The sequence below is a fragment of the Thamnophis sirtalis genome, unplaced genomic scaffold (genome assembly GCF_051295495.1).
Source record: "Thamnophis sirtalis isolate CommonGarterSnake01/CBP01778 unplaced genomic scaffold, rThaSir2_p1.2 scaffold_1, whole genome shotgun sequence".
NCBI classification, from domain to species: Eukaryota; Metazoa; Chordata; class Lepidosauria; order Squamata; family Natricidae; genus Thamnophis; species Thamnophis sirtalis.
In genome coordinates this window covers 146,977,803-146,989,375 of record NW_028261381.1, presented here as the reverse complement: position 1 = coordinate 146,989,375, position 11,573 = coordinate 146,977,803, and the positions used below count along the sequence as shown (strand labels likewise).

The following is an 11,573-nucleotide window of genomic DNA, read 5'->3' as shown; positions in this document are numbered from 1 at the left end:
AATTCATTTTTTTTAATCCTGGGGCTCATGATTGTATTTTAACACTTCTATGTGAAAGAAACTTAATATCATATTTAAGAAGTCAACATTATTTTTTAATTAAAAAAAGATTCATGTATTTTTGTATTAAGCTGAATGATACTAGTACTTGCCTTACAAATCCAGTCTTCATACAGTTTAAGCTAAACACATTGTCTCATTTTTTATCTTATATAAAAGATACCAGCTACGCTACATAATTGACACAAGCCCTTAAAATAATGCCTGCTAATTTGTATGATATGCAAAAATTAATTATAAGGACATGTTATAGGTTAGTATGATTAGCTTTATTATATTTTAAGATCATTACAACTTTAATTTCAATGTGAAATTAATACTGCAAATCCCACATTCAAAAAATATTGCTTGTTTCCTTGTATCCCAGCAGGTATTGCATTCAAATATCCTTAGCATTTTTAATACTGTGTTTCTGGGGACTGAATTATCCTACTGAAATAGTATTTCATATCTGCAACTAAATTCTTAGGTGAGGAAATATAAAACTTCACTAGAAAATATGTAAAATACAGTTTGATCACAGTCAGGATCAGCAGTGAAATTGCCTTGTGTGATCTGAACTGCCCTAGAGAGACAATATGACCTAAATAATTTAGGGTGGGAATGGGGAACTCTTACCTGCTTTCACTGCTATCAGTAATGGTGTTCCTGCACAGGACTTTAGTGTGGAACTGTTTCTAGACAGTAATGCTTTCAACCACATACTATTTAAATTGCATGGTGCCATGATCTGTCTCAGCACTCTTGCCATAATTCACATATTTATGGAATAATATTTTTCAAACATTCAAATTAAGAATCTAGTACTAACTCAACAATCCCTACTGCATATGTCTGAGTTCCAAATGACGTAAATTGGATTGTTTAGATATGATTCTGATCCTCTTGGGGAAAAAATCAATGCAGAACTTCAGGAATGGCTGCAGTTTTATTACTTTTTTTTTTACAGAATAACTGCAATTAAAGTGACTGTCCTTCATTAAAAAACAATATTACCTTTCAAACACCTTTAGTGTTTAGATGTGGCTTTATACATGGTGAAGAATGTATTTATGCTAAACAACAGCAAGGCAGAGGCCAAATCTGAAATATTACTTGCAAAATGTTTTGAGCTTTAACGGTAACCAATCAATTGAAATTTAAACATTTAATTGGAATTGCAAAACACCTTGGAAAGAGGTAATAACTATTCATTCCACCATGAACTAGGAAGTAGGAACACAATAGGAGAGGAAAGAGGGGTTTGGCCTTCGTGATTAAAAACACTGACTTACATTTTTCCATGCCATTTAAATTTGAGCTACCTTGTGACAAAGATTGATGACAGAAAGCCACACTTTCAACTCCATTGTGACAGGAAGGAAGCCTATTATCTTTTTGGGTGCGCTGGTAGGCAAAATCCTAAAATTCTTATTAAAGGAGAAGAAATTTGTTTTCTAATTTTCTCTGCAACACCATGGATGTCATTTTTCTGTATTCTAATCGCAAATGACGATCAGAATACAGGAAGGGTATTATGCACAAATGTTTGTATGTTTTGAGTGCAGCCTAATACATTCTCCCAAATTTGGGTTGAGCCTTGTTCTATATAACCAGCTCATCTTCTACCAGGTTATAGGAGAAAGTGAAGGAGAGGAGCATAATTTTTCTAGGAAAATATGTAGTTGTTCTGAATTCATCTTCCCTGTAACAACTTGCCAAGTGATTTTCCTGAGTTCTAGGATTTTGGTTAAGAAGCTCCTGGTTGTGTAAAATCCAATCTCAGCCTGGGAGATTATATTTATTAGACTTCAGTGCTACATGGTTTCTCCAGCCTTTTTTATTGATAAAAGTCAAGGTCTGTGGCAATAACTATCCATCAAGTTCTAAAACCAATCTATGAAAATGAACAAAAAGTTAGTAATGTTCAAACAGGAAGACTGTGGGTTGCAATAATGCCTCAGCCACGAAAGCCGGCTAGGTAATTGGGCCAGTTGCTCTCTCTCAGCCCAATCCATCTTTTGCATTGTCCCATGTTTGGTTCAGCCTTTTTTGTGTTTTCTGACCTCACCCAATCTGCTAATTGGACCAGGCCAATGAGCTGCATTTTTTTTCTTCTTTTAAACCCAGCCAACTTTTTCCTGTGTGTTATGTCCTAACCTGCTGGAATCTCTTCTATCTGGAACTTTCTTTGAAAGTGTTTTGAAGTGAGAGTTAATGCAGACTAGGGTGAATAGGTTTTCTGATTTATAAAGCCTTATGTAGCTTAGAGCCAAAGTAGCTAATGAGCAGCCAGGCTCTACATGATCTTGCTTCTTGAAGACTGTCCCATCATCCCGAAGTAAAGTGTGTGGTGACTCATGAGATCTATTAGGACCGTGATGACAAACCTATGGCACACGTGACACAGGTGGCATGCGAAGCCCCCTGTGGACACGCTAGCCATCACCCCAGCTCAGTTCCACCGCACATGCACGTGCGCCTCCTGACAGCCAGCTGATTTTTGAGTCTCTGCTATGTATGCGGGAGATGCACATGCATGCATGGGGAGTGGAGGGTTGCAGCGGGGATGCAATGCCCCATTTTTGGTCCCAGAAGGCTTCAGGGAGGGGAGTCGTGCACACGTGTGGGGGGCGGGAGGTCCATGTGTGTGGGGGTGTCACACGTGCATGCGTGGGGAAGTCCAGAGGTCTCATGTGCATGTGCAGGAGAGCAGGGCACATTGCATTACGGGTGTGGGCGCATTGTCGTGTGCACGTTCGGCATGCGAGGACAAAAAGGTTACCCATCACTGTATTAGGACATTCCTCTTGCCTTGTATCCTGACTGATTCACTTGTAATATCTCTGTATGCCTTTCCAGTAGAAGCTGAATCTTCCATTTATTTTCCAGAAGCCATATTTTACTATATACATTTAACTATTTTGAGAGTTCTATCAGGTGTTCCAATAGACCAAGCAAAATGAAAACAAAGCACAAACTGTCCTGTTTCTGCTTGCAACAGTTGACAGTTTAGGTGTTAATGCATCACAGATAAGAGTTGACACCAGCATCCATCAGTCCTACTAGGACCTACTGCCAACACTTAGCCTTGAGGTGCCTCCTCACTTTTTTCTTCTTACCTGTTACACTGAGAAATACCTGGAAGCTTAATTTAGTGTGGTTTTTTTTTATTTCCCCCAAACACTTTTCTCATCAACACTCAGCACTGGAAAAATGTAAAACAAGAACAAATTGCTTTGTGCACAACTATTGCATCACAATTAACCTTCCAACTGGGCTAATAGAAGATCCATCAAGTAATACTTTGCCATGCAAAGCTCCAACTTTGAAGTCAGCCAGGTAATTAAACCATTTTCTTCCCTGCATGCCTAGTGTTACAGAAAATCTTCCTTGGGGACATTTCAAATTTATATTTGGAGTTAAGGTCCCTAAGACAGAATTTTTAAGAATAAAACCAGAACTTTGTAGCCCATTCCTGTGGAAATATACCCTGCTCCTTTTTTAATATCAATTAAGCAGAGTTTATTTAAGAAATGTCTTAGTTAAGATGATTCTTTGCACAATGTTACCACTTGTCATATTTATGTGTGTGTGTGTGTTTGTGTGTGTGATGAAACTTAACATTTTAATAAAGCGGAGGACACAGTATATTAGCTTCAGCTGGACAAATCAGTATATGAGTTGTAGCAGAGTCTGAGATTCAAGCACTCAGGCTGCTTATAGCTGACAAAAGCACATGCAGGCATGGTCAAAGGCAAACTATAGTTGGTATCAACAAATGCTGGACTGCAAACTTTTGTTTTGGGGTGTCTGAAGTCATTATCAGCCACCGAGAATCTTCTGATAGAGAAGGATGTACATTTGATTAGTAAATCAATAAACTGTCAGACACAGCCAGGAGTAAATTAGTGGTTAAGGATGGAATCTGCAGTCCAATATAGAGGCTACAGATTTTTGAAGCACATGACCAGTGAAGCCAAGCAACTGGGAATGAACGTGAAGAAGATAATTTTAAATCATTCTTTTTTGTCATTCAGTTTACTATTCTATTGTTATTAGACTATTGAGGGTCTAGAGCTTATGCTTTCTGCAAAGTATTGCTGAACTTATTGCTGTTTTAAAAGAAATGTGCAAGCAAGGTATGAGGCCAGGAGTTTGTTTCTGAACTCGTCACTAAATTACTTTTGCACATTCCGCTTCTTGCAACTGAAAATACAGAGATAACCTTCATACATTTTCAATGAAATCAAGATGACTTTGTCACGATCATAGGACTAAAGAACTTACCAATTTCAGGATACTTACAACCCAACAAACTGAACCCTCCCTATTTCTTCCCTGCCAACTCCCCTTTCCACTTTAAATCCCTGCTAATATAGATCAACTTTTTAAATAAGTAATATTAATCTTCATAGCTACTGTTCATCCTTGGTTACTGAGAAAACTGCATAATATAGAAAAGTCTGCATCAATTTTGCTTTTTAAATCCCCTATACATTCTACCAAAACCAAGACAAAACTAACTTGTTAAAGCACATTTTATTGAAGTACTTTTGAGGGAAACTTTCATATCATAAGTAAAAATACTAGAACTGAATGTTGTTAAAAAAAAAAGTACAACGCACACAACAATGGAATTCTGTGTAAAGGGAAAGTTGTGGGTATTTTAAATACATTCCCTTTCAAATAAAAAAAAAGTTAAGGAACTGCAATATAGGTCTTTTTTTTTAAACAGGTAACAGAACAGAAACACAAGCGTGTCTAAAAGAACATAAAGCCACAACTGAATAAACTCATTCACAGTACGAGAGCTTAAAATTCTGGCCCGTGTCAAAAAGCAAAAAGATAATTTTGTCTGGTAAATCCACAATAATGTGGCTATGAAAATACAAAATGAAGTGACAAAAAGGTAAAAAAAAAGAAATGAGAGGGGAGAAAAAATCTTGATCGTATAAAGTTTCACCTTAATATTTTTTTTTTTACATATAGCCATTGCAACCACTGATGGACTTTCTCCCATACATCGTGGTACCATCCAGCTTGCCCTCCCTCCCCCCTATAACCTTTAAAAATGTACATTGAAGAGTGGAAAACAGATGGACGGGATTTCAATGTGAGAAATATCTTGCCATGTTAATGCCTCTCTAAAACCTGCTGCTGCAATCTGGTGCCCTCCAGATGTATCAGGATTACGCACTGCAGAATTCTGTGGCAGCTGAAAGCCCATGCTGCACAGAAATATTCGGAGCTGTGACCCTCTTCTGGAAGGCATCAGGCTGGGAAAAGATGTAATACACATATGAGCAGGGCCTATCGCTTCACTGCCAAAAATATGACTCCACTGCCAAAAATATGACTTTTGCTCAGTAAGATAGATGTTTCTTCACTTAAGACTATTGTGCGTGATTTGTTTTTTATTGTGTACAAATCCTGCCCTCTTCCCCTGGTCAATTTTTGTAACTTGAAAGTGTTTTCAGTTGAAATAGGTAAAACTGATTTCTTTCTCTAAAGTGTAACTTCCCAGAAACATGCTGGGACAAGAATGTAACATAACTAATGTGCTGTCTTCAGCAGGACATTGTGTGATTTTAAAAACAGATCATTCAGCTCTGTTTGATATGTAACATGTAGTAGCAGTTGTGCTAACGTCATTTTCTTCTTGACTCTATCTCTCTGAAGTCCCACATGCCATTCCTATAAAAGGCTTCCTAGAATTGCCAGCAGATTTCTTGGGGCCTTGATGGCCCAGAGTTTGTTCATTTTTTGTGTTGCTGCTCTAATTATTGCACTATCTAAGTCTGCCTCTCATCCTAAATAAATCTAATTGTTCAGAGTGCAGCTTTTCTACTTACACATAATGAACAGTATGAAATAAATAAAAAAACAGTTGTGTTTTCGTTTTGTTTTTTAAACGGTCAACATTTGCTTTAGACTTTTTGAAAGAAAAATTTTGGTGCACATTCTTAAAAACCTAAAATGTCCTTTTGTCTCTCCAGAAGAAAAAGTTTTTTTTTTATATTTATAATGCATTAAGAATGGTTTCTTATCTTCCTTCTCAAAATTGCGGAGATTCTGACTCAAAAATTCATCAGGATTGTTTTAAATACATAGCCTGTGAGGCTTCCTACAAATTCAACTAAACCGTAATACAAACATAGTTTGTAATTCATGTAACGTAGAGAGTTCTCTAGTGTCCATTGAAATTAAAGGTCCCCAAAATGCAGTCTGATTGGTTGACGTTACGGACAAGTGAAACATTAAGCTGTTCCACTGGCCGAGTAAGAGAACTGAGGGAAGTGTGGCCGCCGTTCGTTATCAACACAATCCATGCTGTCATCTGAAAACAGAATGAAAGTATGGTTAAACCATTGCTACTGTGGTATGGAAAGTACACTATGCATCTTGAGTGTACACACACACATACACACACACACACACTTGCCTATTCACAAAATTACAGTTATGATAGCATGGTTACCCACAAAACATCCATTTACCAGAAAGTAAATCAGAGCGTTCTCTACCAACGCAATGGGACTCAAAAGCATTTTTTTTCAAACGATTAACAATCCTAGAGTCTGCTATGGGTTTTGCACTTTATCAGCTACTTATTCATTTATTTTAAATGTAGCTAAGAACTGCATTAAATTTTTTTTTCTGTGTCTGCTAGCTGATGTCTTATTATTTTCAATATTTATGTTCTGTGAAAATTGCGGTTTATGAAAATTTTATATTACTTCTATTGGTTGGTAAAGAGTTCAGTGGCAGTATGTGATCTGCTTAGAGGGTTATATCTGGTCTACAGTCCTTTATAGCTTTTTATGGGAGAACCTTTTAATTCACAATCTGTGATCTGAACTCTCTCTAGATTTATCTCCCTTGCCACTGAAAGCTTTATATTAACAGCTGAGTAGGAATGTTCATTTTTTGGTTTTCTTTCTTTAGAAATGAAATTTAATTCTATTTATTCTTTGTGAGATTGATTCATCTGTCACAGGGAAGAAGTGATTTCCCTGGTCACAGCCTTTAATACTAGGGGCCAGGAGATAACATGACATAATTTATTTAATTTTTACCAGATGCTTTCTCTTTTACTTGTCAGTAAGATGCATCGACTGTCTGAGCTCTCTTTATCCTGAATGCTGGAGTTAAGGTAGAATAGATAGTTGCAGCAGGAACTACTACATCAGGAGTGTCAAACCCATGGCCCATGGGCCGGATGCGTCACACGCTGGCCATACCCATGCCTGGTTTAGCAAAGGGGGGAAAAGTCGTAATAAGTCACGTGACAAAATGAGTTTGACACCCCGTACTACATCAAGGCAGAAGACAGAGCTGCAATATATAGTCTAGAGGTTTTTGAAAAAGGACCCCAGAACTGCAAACTTTTATCCTATGGATTAGTCCCCCAGTAACAACTACCTCTGAAGAACAATCTCTAACTACAACACTTCTGCTAATTGTTTAACACTGTGGTTTTCCTGGATATTGCAGTTTACCGAGGCAGCTATGAATTTTCCGTTGAATTCTCCCATCTACTGTACTAAATACAAGACTACAATTCTCAGCATTCTCTGGGAGAAAAGGAAATGACAAACACTTATAGGATTGCTAGCGATGCATTAAGATTACCAGCTAAATCTAAGATTGCCAGTGGTATATTAAGATTGTATTAACCCTTGCTACATGGCTCAAAAAAAAGGCAAAGAAACAGCTTTCATTTACTGATGAAATTTACATTCTTTTTTTTTTTTTAAAGCAAATGGCACGTGTTAGCCAGGAATCACCAACATGACTGGCTGCCTCTGTGAAAGGATTTTTTGGGGCGGTGTTATCTTTACCCGCGGGACACCTGAATGCAGGTAGGCAATCGGGGGAGGTGCCTTTCTTGTCCCTATGCAGTTTATTCACTCATGGGAATCAAGCCACCAACCTCAACGGTGGGTGCACAGGCCCAGCGCCTTACATGAGGCTCAGCAGCCCCCTACTGATAGGGAGGATGGACGGACAATCTGTCTATGGCTAGGAGGATAAGCTTTTAAAAAAAAAAAAATCAATTGCTGTCAGTATGGCTGTGACATTTTTGTATGGCATTTTTTTTATCCATTCAGAAAGATATACCTAATGTTTTTTTTCTGTCATTTCCCACTGAAATTAGGCAGGAAATGGTAATGCTGCTGATTGGCAAATCTAGTGGATTTTAGTCTGTGGAGATTCTCTGTCATCCAGGTCATGGTTGTCCCAAAGGTGCCTTCTTCAAAAGGCAACTGGACTTTCTTAGATACGTCTTTTTTTTCCTGTTCTTTTGGGAGGGAAAAAGTATCCTTGAGGTAGTGGGTTTTACAATTTGTCAAAAAAAGGGAGACTTCCTGCAGTCCACAGGAAGGTTAAGTTTAAAATCTGTTTTTAAGAAAAAACCTCCAGTACTGCTTGAAACAAGCTCAGCTGTCACACTTAAGTCTTCTTGTAGTTCCACCTTCTGCCTTGATGCCGAAGGTTGGTAATTGTTGCTGCCACTATCTAGTTCAGTGTTTCTCAACCTTGGCAACTTGAAGATGTCCGGACTTCAACTCCCAGAATTCCCCAGCCAGCATCCGCTGGCTGGGGAATTCTAGGAGTTGAAGTCCGGACATCTTCAAGTTGCTAAGGTTGAGAAACACTGATCTAGTTTACTTTTATCTTAACACCAGGATTCATGATACAAAAAACTTTGGCAGCTCCGAGAGCTCTTTAAAAAAAAAAAGGGTGTTTTTTTTAAAAAAAGAAACAAGTCAAAGGCAATGTATGCTCAGAGCCATCATTATCCAGAGTCTCAGGCAAGAATTTATTAAGCTTTCAGTTGAGCCATGGGTCCTGTTGTCCAACTGAAGCACTTTCAAGCAGTATTACCTTGATCAGGGGGGGTGATAGTGATCATCTGTGCTGTGAATTCTTCATCAAAATAGCGTGTATCTGTTTCAGACGTCACCTGGGGTTTAAATGGAGGTACCAGCTGTAAAAAGAAATAAAACCTGGAATTGAGTTGTTAGCATAGGGGAATCTCAGCAACCCTCCCCAGGTAGCCGAGCCAGCGTTGCTGAAATTTGGCAGCCAAATAACCAACTTTTGGCAGTAAAACATTTTTATATTCTTTTAAAAATGTAGGATAGGGATGGGAAAGCTTCTATTCCCACTCAGATCTCTAATCCCATATCGCATGAACTCATCGATGCTTGAGCCAAAATTGACCTTATTTTCTGGCTTTTAGTTAACTCTCAGGTAAATTGTTATAGAATAATAATAACAATAGTAGGGCTACCTCGCTGTTTGGAAAATTTAAATTTATCATTCTGACTCTACAAAAAACCCACCCTACTTGGAACAGTTTATATCCTCCGACGTTACCTTAACAGTTCCTAGGTCCTTGGTTAGGACTCGAGCTGTTGAGCTACCAACCAGCCCCAAAGGCTGTGAATCTCACCAAATAATAATAATAATATAACCCTCTTATAAAGGAGAATAATATAATTAAATGAAAAGCCACTTCTCTGATTCTCTGCTGGTTGGTAGTTTTGATCTCAACACATCTTAAAAATGCTCACCTTTTCTCTCTACAGACATGTATCCCAATCTCTCTTCAAAGAGTCAGGTTGGAGCCCCTAAGCTTCCCTAGGCTCTGTTTCCTATTCTGCCTGCCACTAGTGTTAAAAGCTTCTTAATTCCTCAGCTGCTGCGCCCTCCTTGCACCCGATTATGTTATGAGTACCTAACTTCAGAGCTGGCTGTCAACTATTGATTGAGAACCCTAACCCTAAGACACTTGGTGGTAAATAAAGGGTGAGATAAAAAGTGGAGACATGATGAGCTAGTGCATGACACTCATTAGTGTGCAAAAGTAGAAAGAGCTTCCCTATTTTTAACTTGATTGATTTTTCTGCTAAAAAATTCCTAGGGTTATCTGAGAACTTGATGGGGTCTCGTCAAGGAGGGGGGATGAAACCAAAAAGTGTTTATAGCTGTTTTTTGGGTTACAGCAGAGAAGATGTGCTTCCAGTAAAAAAAAAAAATGTCCCTGTCATTTGTGGTTTGGGGGTTCTGGGTCTTTTTTTAAAACAGGTTCAGCAGCTTGAAAATTCTTTAAAACCCCTGTGTTAAGACATCTTGCAATGATAATACAGAGACAGAGCCTAGCGCGTTGAGAACTGGGATTAGGTACTAAGATATACATTGCAGTGTCAAATTATTTTCTGTGAAAAAATAAGTATTACATAAATGGGTGGGATGAGATATTGCCTCTGATAATAATTGGTTATAAAAATATAAAAGGGAAATGCTTTGTTTTGCAAAGCAGATCTTCGTATTTTATTTTTTGCCATTATGCAAAAAGATACTTAGAATATTGTCACATGTATTTATGACAGGAAAAAATATATAAAACAAAATTGTATATATCCAGGAGGCACACACTCATCCTTTTCAAGTATCTCTGATGACCTTTACGCCTGCCAGCTACCATCTTTCTTCCAGAAGTTAAGGTCTAAGAGACATAACCTAAACAGTGCATTTTTTAATTCAATATCCATTTTTCTCTCTTTAAAAAAAAAAAAGCGCTGTTGGATTTTGCGCCAGAAGTACATGTTAATTCAAAGTAAGCTTTAATCAAGGAATTTGAGAAGATGATAATACTTTCTTAACTGATAGGCTGAAGGGTTAATGCTCTGGCAGAATCAGATGATGGCTTGGCTATCATTGTGCTGTGTTTTTCCCTAGTGAACGGGATGCCAAAACTCTGTGACGGTAAGTGCTCTTACCAGTTTAGCACCAGGCTGGAACAGCCAAAGTGCAGAGACTGGACTACTCTGCCCTGCCCTTATTGCTTCCCAAACATGGCAAACATGGATCTGAAGCAGTGGTGGGTTCCGGATCTTGTTGCAACTGGTACGGTTGCAACAGGGCCCGGTGTCCTCCCCATGAATGTGCATAGCGCGCACATACATCTTACTGTCTAGCGACGCCTCCATGAGCCTCCACAATGGTCCAGCTGCTCGGCGGAGCTGTACGCACTGTGTGCATGCGCGGAAGCGCCAAAGAGTTTAAAGGCAGGCGGGTGGGAATGGTACCCGGTGCTCCAGGCAGGCTCCAGTACACCTGTACCAGGGCGTACCACCTGCAACCCACCACTGATCTGAAGTCAGTATCTCTTGCCGATCAAAAAGAAAGGAAGGGAGGGCCATAAAACCCCAGTGACTCAGCACCTTCCATCACTTGGCTCCGCTGGGTTGTTTTTAAAACCCGTTACTCATCAGGCATTAAAACAGGATGGGACAGAGGAGAAGAAGCTGAAGAAGAAAGCCTAGAATGACTGTGTCCTGCAACCAGACCGGCCTCAGGCCTTCTGCAGAGCCATGACTGGCAGATTTATTCCTGCCAGCTGGACATAACAGACAGAACAGCAAAACCAGCATCCTTCTTCAGTGAGTCACAGCTGTTGCAATAGTGGCAGTGTAGTTTGGTGGCACGGACAACAAATGTTACACTAAAGAATCAGTGGA

The 11,573-nt window shown here is 38.9% G+C and overlaps 1 protein-coding gene across 3 annotated transcripts in view; it reads right to left on the bottom strand.

Moving 5' to 3' along the window:
• Nucleotides 1-4,562: 4,562 nt before the first annotated feature.
• AKT1 (AKT serine/threonine kinase 1) overlaps nt 4,563-11,573 on the bottom strand; it is a 100,114-nt gene continuing 93,103 nt past the window's right edge. For all 3 annotated transcript variants that reach the window (XM_087727113.1, XM_087727106.1, XM_087727120.1), the window contains exons 13-14: nt 8,932-9,034; nt 4,563-6,379 (exon numbers count right to left, since the gene is read on the bottom strand). In XM_087727113.1, the coding sequence (XP_087583239.1) occupies nt 6,300-6,379; nt 8,932-9,034 (183 nt within the window). In that variant the 3' untranslated portion in view covers nt 4,563-6,299. The remainder of the gene's footprint in view (nt 6,380-8,931; nt 9,035-11,573) is intronic.